Here is a 19261-nt window from a genome sequence, read left to right on the forward strand (position 1 = left end):
ATGACAATCTGAAGTTTTTCTCATATTTATTATGAACTCAGTAATCACACTGACATATACCTGGAAAACATCCTCCACATCAATCATTTTCCTCCCAGTCTTCCTCTTGCTCAGCACTGTGGCTGTGCAGACTGGCCTCTGGATACCCACTGTCATCCAAATTGTAGTCATCTTCCTTTTCTTCCTGGTCTGAGAATCCCAATGAAGCGTCACAGTCACAAACACAGAAACATTCATGCAACGAACACAAGAACTGCAATGACAAGCTGCATGGTTAGCTGACGATGCATGTGAGCTGTGAAAGGGAAGTGAGCAAAGCACTCTGTGGTCAATGTGGCTACAATGATTCTTGTGAGCAGTGAATACAAGTTGATGATCTCTGCTGCACAACCTCTTATTACTGCATTTGTGTGGAAGGCTGCAATACCCTTCCACACAAATACACTTAATACTGTCACTGCTGACACTATTGAAGTTTTAGTCAGTATGAGTTATGCAAAGGGGTGGAGAACAGTTTCTGGCCATCCATAGGATTATTTCATCGAGGCTTGACATGTGTGTTCTGACTTAATCGAGTAAGTGCAAAAGTTTTGAGCCACCCTCCTTTCTCTATATTATGCTAGGAAGATGGGAAATCTGTAGAAACATACATGGAAATACGGTAAATACAGTTTGTGGACTTCTACTGAGCTTTAAAATCAATATTTGGCACCTTTATTCTTCAACTTGTGTTATCTTTGGCATTTTTCATAGATTTAACTACAGAAAATGAGAGGAGGGCATGTTTTTGTGACTGACTGCTAATAATAAAGTACCTAGAGATACAAATTAATAACAATTTTTGTAATTAAATTTATTAACTTAAGTTTCTTTATCAAGCTGTCTTGTTGTGCCTTTTTATTAGACAACACTGGTTCATCCCTTGAGTTAGGTGCCTTTTTGATGCTTGAATGATTCACAGTTCAGAACTTGAATGAGTGGGGGGGAAAGGAGCCAATGTCCGAAGAATAACTTTGAAAGACCGTCAGAAAGCTTGGAGAACTATTCCTCAAGACCACTTTAAAAATGTAAAAGAAAGTCTGGCTCCTTGGAAGTAAAATATAAAGAAATAAGGTGTGGCTCTGGATTTTCACACAGTACGGTACATAACACGCATTTGCTTGAGACAGCAGATTCATTTACAGAGGGTTGTTTGTCAGCACAAGACCTGAGGCTCTATTTGTGCCACATCAACTTGAGCCTCCATTAGCCTTGCTAATTGTCTGATATGCACCAGTGCATATGAGACAGGTCAATGATGAAAAACATCAGATTTTAATTTTGGACTTAAGCCAGACTCTTTTACATTCATTATTATGCAGCACGAGATGATTAGAGTCAAACTTACATCAACGAATGAAGAAAATATTCATATTCACAGAAAAATTAACACAATCTAAAAACCACTTCAAACGTTTAGTGAAGCACAAAGAAAATGAATCAAACAATACCTTGTTCCCAGTGATTTATTAGCACAGCAGCGCTATCCTGGCTCAGTTTAATGTTCGGCTCATCCATCAGCAGATGTTTGAGATTACCAAGGCTTCCACTTAGCACACTGACTTTAGGACAGCAGGACCACAGCACATCCAGTGGTACAGCCACAATCCTATTAGTACACACAAAAAGGTCAATAAAGAAAAACTCATAAAATAAAACGCTGGGAGATGCTGCCTCTCCTTAATACCACATACTGGCATCCTCCTGAGGAAGCTCACCTGCATGATGTACAGGACCCCTGTTTTTCAGCACTGTCTGATGCACCACTCCATTCCATTAAATCTTTCATCTCCTCTGCACATGCTGTAGGTATACGGTTTGGTGCATTTTAAACAAACGTGTTTAAATAAGATGATAAAACAATACTTTTCACCCTGTCTGCTTCATCTGACAGGAATTCCTCACCTCCTCCCTCAGTTTGACACAGTGCAACTGCATCACATATCCCGTCGGCCTGTTCCTCCATCCATCTATTCTTTAGTTTTTCTGCCCCGTACAGCACTTCACTCACCAGAACCCTGCGCAAGATGTTGTTGTCGCACAGGCTGGGGTAGTTTACTCTGTAAAGCTGACAGAGCAGAGGAAAAAGCACAGGTCAAAAGTCAAAGGAAGCAGGCAGCATCACAGAAACCTGTATGAAACAGAAACCTGGGGAAGCATATATTCAGGATAAAAGCTCTAATGCTGTTGATTAATACCACAAAGTTATTATTAGAGAGGTATAGAAATGTAATTTTTGCTTAATCACTATTAATCACTCTGGTGTTACATGTATGTCCAGCTGTTTGCAATTTTAAGCAGCCACCAGCAGAGGGCGGTAAATACTGTCATTTCATACCAGTTTAAAAGCAATCTACTGCATCATTAAATATTGCTTTTACCTCTGGTTTGCTAGGTGTATTCAAATCACTGGAATGACTAATTAATAAAAACTGATGAGGAAGTAACTAATGTGCATTCATCAAATATTTTCACATGTACATTTTCATCAAAAATGCAAATAAAAAAAAGATCTATGTATCTATCCATCCATCCCTCCCTTCTGGCATGACCCAGAAAACACAGAGGATGTTTCAGTAGACAAATAAGTTAGAGGACAATGGGAGACAAGGCTTAAAAGACTTGACAGGACTGAAGACATGGGTTACAGCTGTTTCCTGTTTACCAGATGGCAGTATGAATCGATGATCACATAAATCAAAAAGACCAGCTGCAGCAGCTAATAATATTAATAGTGCATAATTCCAATAGTAGCAGCTCAGGAAATGCTAGTGAAAACACAAATACCACAGCACTATCACTAATGCTTTTTGTTTGTACTACAGAAATAATTAGCTTTTTCCATTTGTACTAATATTGAAATATACTTACCAATGTATATGGAAACAAATCCTCTGCATCGTTGACGAGCAACGTCTTGCAGCAATCTCTCCCCCCGAGCTGGTAAAACACACCGATCTGGGTACAGAACCCAACTGCCTCCTGTTGGCCCTGTGGGGCTTTTCCAACACCAGTGAACTCCACCTCATAGCCGTAGTCCAAACACACCTTCATAGCCCTGAGAAGGGATGCAGTTTAAATTTGTGTTGTATGCTCAGTAGGGGATAGGTTCCTACAGTGTTTCAGGATGAATTTATTTGCATGACTAAAAAAAAGTTAATGTACCAGGATCTAAACTCTGCTCTGGTCCATTCAAATTTGTGGTCGCTGTGCCTGTAACAGGACACTCCAGGCATGAAGATGTTGAACTCAGAGTTTGGGGTGCTGATGATGACCATCTTTGGGGTCATGTAACCAAATACCACCTCAGAGAAGAGCTCCACATCAGCAGGAGTGAGGTGCTCAATGCTGCACACACAGACAGATAGAAAACAGTTACAAGAAGCAGCACAGAGTGACGAGCATAAAAGCAAAGAAAGAAAAAACATTTGTAATAATGAACAGAACGCAAAAGAGTGAGGAGAATGCAGCAGCTTACAGCTCTATACTGGTGACCAGATCAAATCCTTTGAAGCGGGCGTCTTTTTGGGTCACTGAGCCCTGGTACAGCTCAACGCACAGCTGATCGTAACTTGGCTCCAGGTAGTCAGTTGATATAGGAGCTAATCCATGCCTAAAGAAACATTCAAGCAGAGCCTGCACATTACTGTGCTGCCTGGTGCTTTCATCTTTATTGAAGACAATAATCAGAGCAAGACTTTAAGATCATTTTAAATTACTAACTTTCAACCAGTTTTTAAAGTTAAACTTAACTGGTCTCCCGTCTCAGAGGCGGGGTTTTTTTTGTTGTTTTTTTAATCATTCCAATCTTTATGACCGTCACTTGATTTGTTCTCACTGATGTCACACTGTTTTCCATTTCTGCTTTAATTAGTGTTTTTTAAATGTTCTGAGGTCCCAGAGGACTCAGTCAAAAGGAAGCAGATGGAAGCAGACAATGTCAGCGAATGCTGAATGTTGACTGGGCCAGAATAGAGAAGATTTTCTTATACAGGGAGTGCAGAATTATTAGGCAAATGAGTATTTTGTCCACATCATCCTCTCCATGCATGTTGTCTTACTCCAAGCTGTATAGGCTCGAAAGCCTACTACCAATTAAGCATATTAGGTGATGTGCATCTCTGTAATGAGAAGGGGTGTGGTCTAATGACATCAACACCCTATATCAGGTGTGCATAATTATTAGGCAACGTCCTTTCCTTTGGCAAAATGGGTCAAAAGAAGGACTTGACAGGCTCAGAAAAGTCAAAGATAGTGAGATATCTTGCAGAGGGATGCAGCAGTCTCAAAATTGCAAAGCTTCTGAAGCGTGATCATCGAACAATCAAGCGTTTCATTCAAAATAGTCAACAGGGTCGCAAGAAGCGTGTGGAAAGACCAAGGCGCAAAATAACTGCCTATGAACTGAGAAAAGTCAAGCGTGCAGCTGCCAAGATGCCACTTGCCACCAGTTTGGCCATATTTCAGAGCTGCAACATCACTGGAGTGGCCAAAAGCACAAGGTGTGCAATACTCAGAGACATGGCCAAGGTAAGAAAGGCTGAAAGACGACCACCACTGAACAAGACACACAAGCTGAAACGTCAAGACTGGGCCAAGAAATATCTCAAGACTGGTTTTTCTAAGGTTTTATGGACTGATGAAATGAGAGTGAGTCTTGATGGGCCAGATGGATGGGCCCGTGGCTGGATTGGTAAAGGGCAGAGAGCTCCAGTCCGACGCCAGCAAGGTGGAGGTGGAGTACTGGTTTGGGCTGGTATCATCAAAGATGAGCTTGTGGGGCCTTTTCGGGTTGAGGATGGAGTCAAGCTCAACTCCCAGTCCTACTGCCAGTTTCTGGAAGACACCTTCTTCAAGCAGTGGTACAGGAAGAAGTCTGCATCCTTCAAGAAAAACATGATTTTCATGCAGGACAATGCTCCATCACACGCGTCCAAGTACTCCACAGCGTGGCTGGCAAGAAAGGGTATAAAAGAAGAAAAACTAATGACATGGCCACCTTGTTCACCTGATCTGAACCCCATTGAGAACCTGTGGTCCATCATCAAATGTGAGATTTACGAGGAGGGAAAACAGTACACCTCTCTGAACAGTGTCTGGGAGGCTGTGGTTGCTGCTGCACGCCTGAATCTGCGTAGAAGAAAGGCAGAGAAAGAAAAGGCTAAGCAGGACAATGATGCCTGGTTAACAAAACAACAGGAAACAGTTAAACCACTGGCCGAACAGGAGAAAAAACATTCTCCAGGGCCTAAAGAGGAGGTTTAATGAGCTAAACTTTGAATATCAATCCCTCCCTTTTACTATCTCCCCTTCACAGCACAAAAAATACAATTACAAAATGTTTCTTGAAGAGGCAATGAGTCAAGTTGAAAAAGACATTGCCCTTTTTGAGGAACATAAATACATTTACGTAGGCAGGGAAGATGCATCTGACGAACAACAGTTACAGCGGACTCCACTGCCACCCATTAGACCGAAAAACACAAAGTTGACACCCGCTCCTCAAGTCACACAACCAACGAAAAAGGAAACTTTCTCGACCGACAACCTACCACCTTTTCGTAGGATGTGTGTTCCACCTATATCCAGAAGTGGAAAGCAACCGATTCCCACCCAATCAGTTATAATTCCACAACCTAGTCCTGTCCCTCTGCCACCTATTTGTAAAAAAGCTGAATCTACACCCCGACCACCTGTAAGACCTCCAATGAAACGAGGTGTAACACCCATCCTTCCACCCATTTCCACCAAAAAGCTGTAGTGCTGTACCGTTAGAGTAGTTTTTTAACTACCTAACCCCCAACCGGTCTTGACAGAAGCCGCACCATCTGAGCCTGGTTCTGTCGAAGGTTTCTTCTTTTTAAGACAAAGGAGTTTTTCCTTCCCACCGTCGCCCAGTGCTTGCTCAGATGGGATCATTTGATTGTTGGGGTTTTCTTAAACATAAATTGGCCTATTGAAAAAATGTAGTGTTTCTTACTACATTTTATTTTCAATAGACCAATTTATGTTCAAAAAAAAAAAAATTACAGCAGAAAAGAAAGCATGGGAGACATCTGATGCATTTCATTGCTTTTTAAAAAATAATTTAGAATTAATCTGGAACAAATAAAAGAAAGTAAAACTAATCTTTTGTGGATTCTTTTCTTCAATAAGTAGTAGAATAGGCAGTTCTTTATACATAAAGCGTAGTGTTTTGTTAAAAAATAAAGTGGCACAGCGGCACTGTGGTAAAGGCCTGTGTTTTTACCATCAGCGTGACAGCACCGTGCCGCCTTTGCAGTTTTAAGGCCCAGGGAAACAAGCCTGCCAGCGCTCTGTAGCGGCTGTGACCGCTGCCGATAAGGAAAGGCTGCTCTTCATAGAGGACTCAAGCTCGGGGAAACCTTTTCTGGTCGACTCTGGCTCCCAGAAGAGCCTCTGGAACTCTTGTGTCGTCTTTACAATGGTATATTATTTAATCTAAAAAAAAATTAAAAAATTAAAAAAATTGGAGATTTCCCGTATCACATAACATGTGCAGGTACACTGGTACAGCACATGTGAGCGAAATTCTTATGTGTGTGCAACAGAGGTGTGCAAAATACAATAACATAAGAACAAGCAAAATATACGAATGGGTAAATCTGAGAATTATAAGAATAAATATATGTACAAATATAAGAGTGTATGTTAGGGCTGTTCGATATAACGATATATATCAAATGACGATATAAAAATGTCTATCGTTTCCTATTACGCTATCGTTTGTTTCGCGATGTCGTAAAATAAACTGTTTACAGCAGTATTTTTCATCGTTTTGACGGTCACCTTAGTGGCTATATTAATTTCTTAAAGTTCTCTCTTTCTCTTATATTTAATATAACCACACTATGGGCGGGCAAGTGCCTGTTTTTACGTGTTTTCGTTAGCAACAATGACGGTAAAACCATCGCGTGGTTCCGCTGTACGCTTGTTTGTTTTCCACGTAAACCTTTCACAATAAAGCTCAAGATCCTGTTGAGACTTTTCAAAACAAACTGAATCACATGAGAGAGTATGCAGAGTTTACAGATGAGAAGCAAACAAAGAGCCGTCAGACTCAAACTATATGTATACACCTGCCCGCCTTCGTAAACAACTAAATGCTATGTTGCCCTATCATTTTTTGATTGGTCCACATGGTATATTTTTTCACCAATAGGAAAGGCTGGGGGAGTTGGGAGGGGGACTGAGTGCTTTCTAGTGTTTTTCCTTATAAAAACCGTTTCTTCCCGCAGTAAATATAAACAACGATAGTATTCAGGAAGAAAACCTGCATATATTATACTGAACATAAAGTTGTTTGCAAAACTTGTGCATAATTTTTACAAATGTACAACTTCTATTCGCATTTCAAGTTATGAAAACAATTCCTTAAACATGTTTGTGGCTTTTACAGTAAAAATGACAAGTATTTTCTACTCGGATTTTGAATTTTTTTTGTCTGAATTTAGATCTATTGTGCAAATATAGTATAAATGAAAAATTAACTCAAATTTCAGATATTTGAGGTTGTGCCAAAAAAAAAAAAAAAGAAGAAGATTTTTTTAAAGGTGAAATATAGAGGTAAAATCAAAAGTAGTCAAAAACGGCCAATTATACTCTGGACCCCAGAGGGTTACTAAATACATTTACATGTCTTGGTGACTGCAGCTGGAACCTTGGCAAAAAGTGTATGTGTGTGTGTGGAATGCTAGCTACCAGCATTCATAATATAATAGTTACAATAGCAACAGTAACCAGGGGGGTGGGGCTTAAATGACAGAACAAAGACAGGCTACCATGATGTCACATGCCAGGCCACCATGATGTCACATGCCAGGCCACCATGATGTCACATGCCAGGCCACCATGATGTCACATGCCAGGCCATAAAAATCTATAAATAGGGGTGCCTCAACACACAGTTGTAGAATTCCCTTGCAGGTGATTTTAAGCTAGCGATTGAATTGTGTTTTCAGATGAAAGCGCTTATAACCTTCTCCCAAAGTAGAGTACTCTTCCTCCACCCAAACCTAAAATGTATATTTCTAAATACAGGGAAGCAATTGTATTAGAAAATAAATATAAAAATGAACACAGGACCATGGTGCCAAGAACAGTTAAGGCCCCATCTCATCGCGAAATGTGCCCACAGAGGCCAGAAGGCGAAAAACCTGAACACACATTCAGGAAAAAACCAGAACACACAGGCATGAAGAAAGTCATGGCTCAACCTGCTTGTGTGGATACACGCAAAGGGGACAAGCAGCTCCTTGAGAAATCTGGACTTGTCCCCTTTTATTTACAGAAAAACGATTACGGAATCGTTCCAGGCTACCTGCGTAGAAGAAAGGCAGAGAAAGAAAAGGCTAAGCAGGACAATGATGCCTGGTTAACAAAACAACAGGAAACAGTTAAACCACTGGCCGAACAGGAGAAACAAAACATTCTCCAGGGCCTAAAGAGGAGGTTTAATGAGCTAAACTTTGAATATCAATCCCTCCCTTTTACTATCTCCCCTTCACAGCACAAAAAATACAATTACAAAATGTTTCTTGAAGAGGCAATGAGTCAAGTTGAAAAAGACATTGGCCTTTTTGAGGAACATAAATACATTTACGTAGGCAGGGAAGATGCATCTGACGAACAACAGTTACAGCGGACTCCACTGCCACCCATTAGACCGAAAAACACAAAGTTGACACCCGCTCCTCAAGTCACACAACCAACGAAAAAGGAAACTTTCTCGACCGACAACCTACCACCTTTTCGTAGGATGTGTGTTCCACCTATATCCAGAAGTGAAAAGCAACCGATTCCCACCCAACTAGGTATAATTCCACGACCTAGTCCTGTCCCTCTGCCACCTATTTGTAAAAAAGCTGAATCTACACCCCGACCACCTGTAAGACCTCCAATGAAACGAGGTGTAACACCCATCCTTCCACCCATTTCCACCAAAAAGCTGTAGTGCTGTACCGTTAGAGTAGTTTTTTAACTACCTTACCCCCAACCGGTCTTGACAGAAGCCGCACCATCTGAGCCTGGTTCTGTCGAAGGTTTCTTCTTTTTAAGACAAAGGAGTTTTTCCTTCCCACCGTCGCCCAGTGCTTGCTCAGATGGGATCATTTGATTGTTGGGGTTTTCTTAAACATAAATTGGCCTATTGAAAAAATGTAGTGTTTCTTACTACATTTTATTTTCAATAGGCCAATTTATGTTCAAGGAAAAAAAAAATTACAGCAGAAAAGAAAGCATGGGAGACATCTGATGCATTTCATTGCTTTTTAAAAAATAATTTATAATTTATCTGGAACAAATAAAAGAAAGTAAAACTAATCTTTTGTGGATTCTTTTCTTCAATAAGTAGTAGAATAGGCAGTTCTTTATACATAAAGCGTAGAGTTTTGTTAAAAAATAAAGTGGCACAGCGGCACTGTGGTAAAGGCCTGTGTTTTTACCATCAGCGTGACAGCACCGTGCCGCCTTTGCAGTTTTAAGGCCCAGGGAAACAAGCCTGCCAGCGCTCTGTAGCGGCTGTGACCGCTGCCGATAAGGAAAGGCTGCTCTTCATAGAGGACTCAAGCTCGGGGAAACCTTTTCTGGTCGACTCTGGCTCCCAGAAGAGCCTCTGGAACTCTTGTGTCGTCTTTACAATGGTATATTATTTAATCTCAAAAAAAACAAAATAAAAAAAATTGGAGATTTCCCGTATCACATAACATGTGCAGGTACACTGGTACAACACATGTGAGTGAATTTCTTATGTGTGTGCAACAGAGGTGTGCAAAATACAATAAACCCCAGAGGGTTACTAAATACATTTACATGTCTTGGTGACTGCAGCTGGAACCTTGGCAAAAAGTGTATGTGTGTGTGTGGAATGCTAGCTACCAGAATCCATGGATGGCAGGCTTTTGAGTGTCCTTGCAAAGAAAGGTGGCTATATTGGTCGCTGATTTGTTTTTGTTTTGTTTTTGAATGTCAGAAATGTATATTTGTGAATGTGGAGATGTTATATTGGTTTCACTGGTAAAAATAAATAATTGAAATGGGTATATATTTGTTTTTTGTTAAGTTGCCTAATAATTGTGCACAGTAATAGTCACCTGCACACAGATATCCCCCTAAAATAGCTAAAACTAAAAACAAACTAAAAACTACTTCCAAAAACATTCAGCTTTGATATTAATGAGTTTTTTGGGTTCATTGGGAACATGGTTGTTGTTCAATAATAACATTATTCCTCAAAAATACAACTTGCCTAATAATTCTGCACTCCCTGTACAAGTCGAGTTTTTATCATTTAAAAATGTTTAGCTTTTGTTTGGTTTTTATTAGTTTCAGTGTTAGTTTTACACTATGTACTTATCATTTTATTTAAGACAAATGCAAGAGGTGGGGATTTGTGAAAATCAGCAATGTTACGATATAACCAACAGGACTCTTTGAAAGCAGCTGACTCACAGGCCTGAAGACATCCAAAGCCTCAAAAACGTCGATCAAACCTTCATCTTGTAGTTTGTGATAACAAATTTTACCAAATTAAATACCCACTCTAAGGATATTTACTCTACAGAAATATTTTAGTGATCTCATAAAGTCGTTTCAGTCAATTTTTTTTGCAAAGGTCTAGGCTACGTCCACACGTACCCGGGTATTTTTGAAAACGCAGATTTTTCTATGCGTTTGCACCTTGCGTCCACACGTAAACAGCGTTTTCGGTCACTGAAAATGGAGATTTTTAAAAACTCCGGCCAGGGTGGATATTTTTGAAAACTCCGTTTTTGCATTTATGTGTGGACAAGAAAAACGGAGAAAATGCAGCGTCAAAGATGTGCGCCTTTTTGACGTCACAATGTGCGCCACGTTATTGTTTCGGTGAAATAGTCAAAGGAGCTTGCAAAGAAAAGCGTCTGGACTTCTTTAAGTTGCTTGAAGACGTTTCACCTCTCATCCGAGAAGCTTCTTCAGTTCTAAGGTCAAATGGTGGAGAGTCCCAGATATAAACCTAGTGGGAATAACCCCCCACAGAGGGACAAAAGGACCCCCTGATGATCCTCTAATCGCCTGAGCCAAGGTGTGAAACTGGGCGTGGGTCCCAATCAGCCAGAGTTTCGGGTGTGTTCATAGTGAAACCTAGCCCCACCTTATCATGCGAATTCCTGAGGTCAGATGGCCCAGGATGTGAGTGGGCGTTAAGGCGTCTGGGAAGGGATCTCAAAACTGGATTATAGATGGCAGAGAGTTGGTGTCGTAAACCCCCGCCTCTGTTCAAAGATGGTCGCTCACAGTGGACATAGATGGCTTTCACTCCTCTTTCAAACCATCTGTCCTCTCTGTCCAAAATGTGAACATTGGCATCCTCGAAAGAGTGTCCTTTATCCTTAAGATGCAGATGGACTGCTGAGTCTAAGGTGGGGCCAGGTTTCACAATGAACACACCCGAAACTCTGGCTGATTGGGACCCACGCCCAGTTTCACACCTTGGCTCAGGCGATTAGAGGATCATCAGGGGGTCCTTTTGTCCCTCTGTGGGGGGTTACTCCCACTAGGTTTATATCTGGGACTCTCCACCATTTGACCTTAGAACTGAAGAAGCTTCTCGGATGAGAGGTGAAACGTCTTCAAGCAACTTAAAGAAGTCCAGACGCTTTTCTTCGCAAGCTCCTTTGACTACGATGACCTGGATGACTGAGAACCTTCACAGACGTTTCGGTGAAATGAATTTCTATAATACTGTTAATTGTACTCTCTGCAGTGGTTAAATGCTTACATATACACACAGTTACTGTCCCTCCACACATACGACTCGGTTCTGCTTCTATGCCCCATCCTTGTTTACTATTTCCCACCGAGGCTTCTAGACTTCTGATTGGCCAACATTTCTACACTGTTAGGAATATATCGCCACCTGTTGCTTTGGCATGTTCATAGCAGCGTTTTCCTTCATTTTTGAGTTTAAGTGTGGACGGGATTATTTTATAAAACGAAATGAAAAATCTCGACATAGCCTAGACAGACCTGTTGTCTCCGTTAACATGTTAAGAGGAATATATGTTGGTGCACTGATGCACAAGATTCGCCAAAGAATACACTTTAAATTACTTTAACCCCGCAGTCTAATCTTAACTCTCACCATTTGCGTGAACAGACATACATACATACATCCTTTTCTTGACTTTGGCACCGTTCACGTCCACTCCAACCAGAAGTTCAATTTCGTGGTGAAACTTGAGCATTTTGAGGAGGGTACACTCACCGCAGCCCAAGTCCACCACCTGGACAAAGGCACAGCGCAGACTCTCGGTTAAAGAAATTTAATAAGAAATTGTAAATACAGTGAACCCAAAGCGTTAAGAAAAGCCAAGGCAACGTAGTTTATTATGCACTATAGTAGCTAACTTAATTGGTTTGGTGAAAATGTTTGCTAACATAATTAGCTTTGGTGTAGTCAAACGTCGCTAAACGAAATTCTTGCTTTTAAGCTAAAGTTTTAAAAAATGTATTTTTCACGAAGACATTAGCGACCTTTTTAGGTTTGTTCCTCTTGACAAAATCGACGACAAATTGACGTCTCTGCTTGTGAAGCGGCGGACTGAACGTCAGATCCATCTTTGTCTCGTCTTAGAGTCCTGTAACCCCGCCCGCCGGCCACCAGAGGGCGCTGTTGTTATCGAGTCTGGAGCGTTTTTGGGGGGAGGGGAGGGTGAGCAAAGATGGTTCTGTTCTTACATTATTTAAAATATATCGGCAACACATGGCTTCAAAAGTGGTAGAGTTGTGGAAGTGCATCCAACTGGTCAAAATTTATTTTTTTTTATATTAAATTAATAATTGTTGGCTTTGGAAAAATCCCTTAAAGCTTAATCGAGGCTTCAGCAGGCTTGAGCATGTCTTTGAAAGTAAAATATAAGACTTATTTTTAAATATTTTTGCTTCTACTCCACATAATATAAGCAAAGCAATTATGTAGTAATACAAATGTCCATTTTCCACCACAAATATATCCCGTATTGTGCAAAAGCCTTGAGCCAACCTGCATTTCTTTACATTTTGCTATGGAAAATAGAAAAAACATACACACATACATGCTAATACAGTCTAAGGCATAAATTGAGTTTGTACAAGTCTAACAAGCCAGAATGTCAATATTTGGATGGATATGACCACTTTTTTTCTGCCTGAACTCTCTTAGGCAGTCTTGTTTTGTGATTTCTATAAGCTGTTGTCATTAACAGTTCTCCAGGCTTCTCAAAGGAAATTCAAAGCTCTTCTTTGGCTGTTGACAACCTTTTGCAAAGCTCCAGTTAAATATATAACGATAAAAGGTTAAAAAGTACTGCAGGGTCGCATTGAGCCATAGCTAAGCAGAGCAGTGTGTGGTGGAACGGGTGGAGAACCAAATGGGTTGCAGAGTGAAGAAGAGTGTGGAGCACCTTATTAATCCGAGCAAATGAATTGCAAATGGGATTCCAACACCAGAAGGGGGCCCCAAAGAGCGCTTGAAATGTCACACAAACCAGTTTGATAAATGTATATTTTGTGTGTGTTAAACATATACCAATATTATAGGGGGGGCATGCCAGGCAGAGATAGATGTATTATCAAGAATTTTCAGTATTCAATGTAAAAATAAAAAATAAAAAAAAACTATCAGAGAGGTTAACATTTTATGGAAATATGAAAATAACCATGCTTCCATATGCCCATTAAAAACAAAACGATACTTAAATATCCAGTAAGAGACATACAGCATGTGTATAAAAAATATTTGTGTTATGGTGTATTCCTGTGTGAAAATGGATTGTGCTATGGACAATGGACTGCTGCATGGGCTGTACTGCAGAGGGTGCTTTTCTCTTACTGACTTGAGGTCTTGTGGACTTGCAAAATCCAAACAAGAAGACCATTTTATTTCTATCTCTCTCTTAAAACACTGCTTGCAGCATCACTCACTGCAGCCACGAAAACCCCTAAACACATATAGTGAATGCAACTTTCCCACAGAGACAAGAATTCGTAATACAGTGTTTGAATACTTTCAGGTAACATACTGTTGTTCATATGATAAAACTTGACTGTCCTTAATTATCAGTTAGTTCTGATCCGTCAGGATCACCTCAGACAACTGAGGTGTCACACAGTCCCAGTTTTACACTGAAATAATTTATTTAAACAGAAACTGTTTTATCACAGCATTCAGAACATTTCATTTTGAAAGTTTTGAAACCCAAAAATAGACTTGTGAGGTTTATTATATGCTCATTGTGCTGTGGGGCTTTACATAATACACAGTGGTCTGTCCCTCTAGGCCAGTTTATCCAAATGACCAAAGCTTCATACAGTGGGGCAAAAAAGTATTTAGTCAGCCACCGATTGTGCAAATTCTCCCACTTAAAATGATGACAGAGGTCAGTAATTTGCACCAGAGGTACACTTCAACTGTGAGAGACAGAATGTGAAAGAAAAATCCATGAATCCACATGGTAGGATTTGTAAAGAATTTATTCGTAAATCAGGGTGGAAAATAAGTATTTGGTCACCTCAGACAAGGAAAATCTCTGGCTCTCACAGACCTGTAACATCTTCTGTAAGAAGCTTTTCTGTCCCCCACTCGTTACCTGTATGAATGGCACCTGTTTGAACTCATCATCTGTATAAAAGACACCTGTCCACAGCCTCAAACAGTCAGACTCCAAACTCCGCCATGGCCAAGACCAAAGAGCTTTCGAAGGACACCAGGAAAAGTATTGTAGACCTGCACCAGACTGGGAAGAGTGAATCTACAATAGGCAAGCAGCTTGGTGTGAAAAAATCAACTGTGGGAGCAATCATCAGAAAATGGAAGACATACAAGACCACTGATAATCTCCCTCGATCTGGGGCTCCACGCAAGATCTCATCCCGTGGGGTCAAAATGATCATGAGAACGGTGAGCAAAGATCCCAGAACCACACGGGGGGACCTGGTGAATGACCTGCAGAGAGCTGGGACCAAAGTAACAAAGGTCACCATCAGTAACACACTACAACGGCAGGGAATCAAATCCCGCAGTGCCAGACGTGTTCCGCTGCTGAAGCCAGTGCATGTCCAGGCCCGTCTGAAGTTTGCCAGAGAGCACATGGATGATACAGCAGAGGATTGGGAGAATGTCATGTGGTCAGATGAAACCAAAGTAGAACTTTTTGGTATAAACTCAACTCGTCGTGTTTGGAGGAAGAAGAATACTGAGTTGCATCCCAAGAACACCATACCTACTGTGAAGCATGGGGGTGGAAACATCATGCTATGGGGCTGTTTTTCTGCCAAGGGGACAGGACGACTGATCCGTGTTAAGGACAGAATGAATGGGGCCATGTATCGTGAGATTTTGAGCCAAAACCTCCTTCCATCAGTGAGAACTTTGAAGATGAAACGAGGCTGGGTCTTCCAACATGACAATGATCCAAAACACACCGCCTGGGCAACAAAGGAGTGGCTCCGTAAGAAGCATTTGAAAGTCCTGGAGTGGCCTAGCCAGTCTCCAGACCTCAACCCCATAGAAAATCTGTGGCGGGAGTTGAAAGTCCGTGTTGCTCGGCGACAGCCCCAAAACATCACTGCTCTCGAGAAGATCTGCATGGAGGAATGGGCCAAAATACCAGCTACTGTGTGTGCAAACCTGGTAAAGACCTATAGTAAACGTTTGACCTCTGTTATTGCCAACAAAGGTTATGTTACAAAGTATTGAGTTGTATTTTTGTTATTGACCAAATACTTGTTTTCCACCCTGATTTACGAATAAATTCTTTACAAATCCTACCATGTGGATTCATGGATTTTTTTTTTTCACATTCTGTCTCTCACAGTTGAAGTGTACCTCTGGTGCAAATTACTGACCTCTGTCATCATTTTAGGTGGGGGAACTTGCACAATCGGTGGCTGACTAAATACTTTTTTGCCCCACTGTATATACCAGATGCTGCCAGGCTTCAGTTGCATCATTTCCTTTCACAGTATATCACTGCGCTTTACCACATTTGGGAAATACGGAACAGCTGTGAGGCACATGAACAGGAATCATACATTGTCTTGATTTCCTTCCAGCACACTAGTAAGTTATGATAATAGTTGTGTTTGATGTTTAACGCACAAATGATAAAGCATGAACAAACTATAGATAATACTAGTGGTGCTGAGGTGGGCGGGACTGGTGCTGGCGGGGGGCCCAAATCAAATTCTACTTAAGGTCAAAATGACCCTCCTGGTTGTTCTAAGTGTTAAAGCTATCCATGTATCTGCCTGTCAGTGCATAAATCCCAGTGAAGACCTCTGATTTTGAGTATGAGAAAATACAGATTACTTCTGTAATTTGGATTAGCATTTTTTGAATAAATAGTGACATAATGTAATGTCTTCTGTTGTTTATCTGAAGTTGTTCTAAAATAATCTTCAGACTTGCACAGGCCCTGATATGTAAAGCTTCAGAGTTAAAAGATGGTGTGCTTTCCAAGTTGGAAAAAATGAAACTCCAGATTAGATTTGTTTTGTGTGTTTTCAACCTTTTTTTTTATTCTTTAATTTCTGGGATTGTTCAAAAGCATCTGTCGGCGTGTTTACAATCTGAGAAGTCACATAGTACATCAAAAAGATCAGATACTGCATGGCTTTACAAATATAGCTTTATAAATTACCATTTTATTTGTTTACACTACATTTTTCATCAATCATGCAGAGAATCGAATAACCTACCCCAAAAATATAAGCATGTTTTTGATAAATACTGTATAATTTCAGCAGAGCTACATTTATGCAAATATACAAACTACTCCCACAGAAAATTCAGAAGCATTTAAATCTATAAGTGGTTGTTAGGTTTGATCATCATCTCTTTGTGACATTTAAGAAACATAATTTTATCATGACTTTGTATGTGTGATTACTTCCTTTTCACAATTATCTTCCTAAAGTATGTGTACGATCAAACCAGCATGAGTTGTGTTATGGATGCTACAAAGTGGCATATGATAGTATTTCTGTTTATTCCAGTGTCTATTTAAGTGAATTTGTGTGTATGCGTGCATGTGTGTGTGTGTCACTAAGAGCCCACTAGAGCATCAGTGTTTCTGCACTTGGACTGGGAGTAGCTGCTTTGGTTGATGGCATTTTTGGCTGCCACCCTGACGCAGTAGGTGGTCTGGGGTTTGAGATCAGTCTCTGTGTAAGAGTCACCTTCCACTCTTCGAACTCTCGCCGGCTTGCTGGCTTTTCCCTTTATCTGCTCCTCCTCAATCATAAGTGTGTACTCGGTGGCACCCGTCACTGTCGTCCAACTCACATGCAAAGAAACTCCAGTTACTGTTAATGTCAGCACCTCTGGGATTTCAAGATCTAACGGAGACAGAGGGAAGTGAGTGACAGCTGATTGATTACATGAGCAACACTATCTTGATGCTGTTTTACACCAATACAAACAGACTAACCCTCTTCTAAACTGGCATAGAACTGAACAAATTCCAGGTCTCTTCTTCTGCGAGTTGTCACTGGACCTGAGGAAGATGCAGAAAGCACTCGTAAGAAAATGTCTCAAAGAGGGTTGTGTTAAATAGCAATATATAGAAAAAGAACCAACCACATTTAATTTTTAGTGGCATTATACAAAGTTATAAAGAATTACATAAAACACAAAGGAGTGTAGAAACATTTAAATCTGTTTTCCTAAGTTGCGTGCAGGCTGCAGACCACTGCTGTCTGTCTGACCTGTAATGTTTTGGCTGGGATTGCTCTCCCCTACAGCATTGCTAGCTGTCACTATAGTTGCATTAGGATCGAAGTCGGTTAGCTGGCAGGAAAGTTCGGTGGTGTTGCATAGTTTTACACGGGTTCCTCTCGATACGTTGTAGACCGTGTAACTGGTAGCAAACACTGAAGCATTCCAGAATAGGACAGCAGACTGCCTGTTGCCAGTGTACATCACACTCTGTGGAGCACACGGGGCTGGGAAGGAAACAGTGAAAATGCTGTTAACCGAAGGAAAGGGTAATGCTACAGTTAAAATTTTATCTATACTGTAATGTCAGGCTTTTGTTATTATTGCATTTGATGTATAAATCGCTATAACTTGAGGCTGACATTATGGTATAAGTTTAGTTTAATTCAAAATAAATCAGTTTAATTTAATTTATATAGCGCCAAGTCACAAATAATTGCCTCAAAGTGCATTATATTGTAAAGACCTTACAATAACACAGAAAACCCCCAACAATCAAACAATCCCCCTATGAACATGCACTTTGGCAACAGTGGGAAGGAAAAACTCCCTTTTAATAGGAAGAGACCTCCAGCAGAACCAGGGAACTGCAGCCATCTGCATTTGCATAAACATCCATGCAAAAACACATCCTGTTCCATTTAAAGTCTACAAATGAGAACAGAAAGTTACCTGTTAGTGCAGTAATGGGACTCGATGGCTTGCCGATACCAGCTGAGTTCTTGGCACGCACTGTGATGTTAAAAGCAGTGCTACAAGGCACTGGAAATTCAAAGTATGGCCTGGGTAGCCAATAAGAAGAGACAGTCATCAAGGCTTGTGGGTTGTTTTCAATCTGACCGCTGATTTCCGCCAAATAATCAACATCAGGACATGTAACTTTGCTCCATGATATCATGGCCCAGTATAACCTGTCTATCCTCTGCATACGGACATTCACACGAGAAGGAGGGCACGGGACTGAAGAAGAAGGAAGAAGCATTTTATCAATAATACTGCAAATTGACCATAAATGTAGGAGTAGAAACACATTAAACACTTTTTTCCCCCAAACTTGTGGTTAAATATAAATGTTTGACTTACCTGCTCCGGCCTGCAGAGGTGAGCTGAATGAGCTGTTGCAGATGCTGTTAGAGGCTGTCACAGAGAAATTGTAAACGCCACCGCACTCCAGCCCTTTGAAGGTGCAGGAGGGATTGCTGCTGTTACAGAACAGGGCGACTCCATTCGTGGATTGTGCAAAGCTAAAATACTCCACAGCACCCGTGCTTTTGTTCCACGACATGGCAGCCGAGTTGGTCTGACAGTCAATATCCACCGCGATATCAGAGGGCGCACAGGGCACTGATAGGAAGGAGAGAGAGGATTCCTGTTAGGGGAACGTAGCATGCAGCCCAATTTCTAAACGCAGTTTTTTAGAAATGTTGAATCTAAAAAACAGGATACCCTTTTCAGTAACACAAACTA

The 19261-nt window shown here is 40.8% G+C and overlaps 3 protein-coding genes across 4 annotated transcripts in view; 1 reads left to right on the forward strand and 2 right to left on the reverse strand.

Moving 5' to 3' along the window:
- Window positions 1-18: 18 nt before the first annotated feature.
- Window positions 19-12718, reverse strand: henmt1 (HEN methyltransferase 1). 2 transcript variants are annotated; one of them, XM_085252663.1, is made up of 9 exons: window positions 12574-12718; window positions 12211-12323; window positions 3518-3652; window positions 3205-3387; window positions 2911-3097; window positions 1945-2107; window positions 1758-1842; window positions 1491-1648; window positions 19-189 (listed from the first exon to the last, which is right to left on the reverse strand). In XM_085252663.1, the coding sequence occupies exons 1-9, from the start codon at window positions 12655-12657 to the stop codon at window positions 80-82; spliced, it is 1218 nt and encodes a 405-aa protein (XP_085108789.1). In that variant the 5' UTR covers window positions 12658-12718; the 3' UTR covers window positions 19-79. The 2 variants fall into 2 exon arrangements, with proteins under 2 accessions (XP_085108789.1, XP_085108790.1); XM_085252664.1 differs by lacking the exon at window positions 12574-12718 and having other exon boundaries at window positions 12182-12315.
- Window positions 7992-9431, forward strand: LOC146555063 (uncharacterized). Its single transcript, XM_085252665.1, has one exon. It carries the CDS (start codon window positions 8081-8083, stop codon window positions 9011-9013), a length of 933 nt encoding a protein of 310 aa, XP_085108791.1. The 5' UTR covers window positions 7992-8080; the 3' UTR covers window positions 9014-9431.
- A 3862-nt stretch (window positions 12719-16580) lies between the features above and the next one.
- Window positions 16581-19261, reverse strand: part of fndc7b (fibronectin type III domain containing 7b) — a 42557-nt gene continuing 39876 nt past the window's right edge. Inside the window, exons 55-59 of the mRNA XM_085252247.1 lie at window positions 18878-19138; window positions 18467-18754; window positions 17785-18021; window positions 17508-17573; window positions 16581-17415 (exon numbers count right to left, since the gene is read on the reverse strand). Of these exons, the coding sequence (XP_085108373.1) occupies window positions 17123-17415; window positions 17508-17573; window positions 17785-18021; window positions 18467-18754; window positions 18878-19138 (1145 nt within the window). The 3' untranslated portion in view covers window positions 16581-17122. The remainder of the gene's footprint in view (window positions 17416-17507; window positions 17574-17784; window positions 18022-18466; window positions 18755-18877; window positions 19139-19261) is intronic.

The sequence above is a fragment of the Mchenga conophoros genome, linkage group LG17 (genome assembly GCF_057382185.1).
Source record: "Mchenga conophoros isolate Kocher_MC1m ecotype Shallow Benthic linkage group LG17, M_conophoros_male_GT1.1, whole genome shotgun sequence".
NCBI lineage: Eukaryota > Metazoa > Chordata > Actinopteri > Cichliformes > Cichlidae > Mchenga > Mchenga conophoros.

Bases quoted from the DNA above. Each gene is read 5' to 3' on its own strand.
- LOC146555063 (XM_085252665.1), top strand. From the start codon at position 8,081: ATGTATATTTCTAAATACAGGGAAGCAATTGTATTAGAAAATAAATAT.
- henmt1 (XM_085252663.1), bottom strand. From the start codon at position 12,657: ATGGATCTGACGTTCAGTCCGCCGCTTCACAAGCAGAGACGTCAATTT. The intron at 12,324-12,573 runs GTCGCTAATGTC...GCCTTTGTCCAG, and splicing joins AGAGGAACAAACCTAAAAAG to GTGGTGGACTTGGGCTGCGG. The intron at 190-1,490 runs GTATTGTTTGAT...TGGGATTCTCAG, and splicing joins AATAAATCACTGGGAACAAG to ACCAGGAAGAAAAGGAAGAT.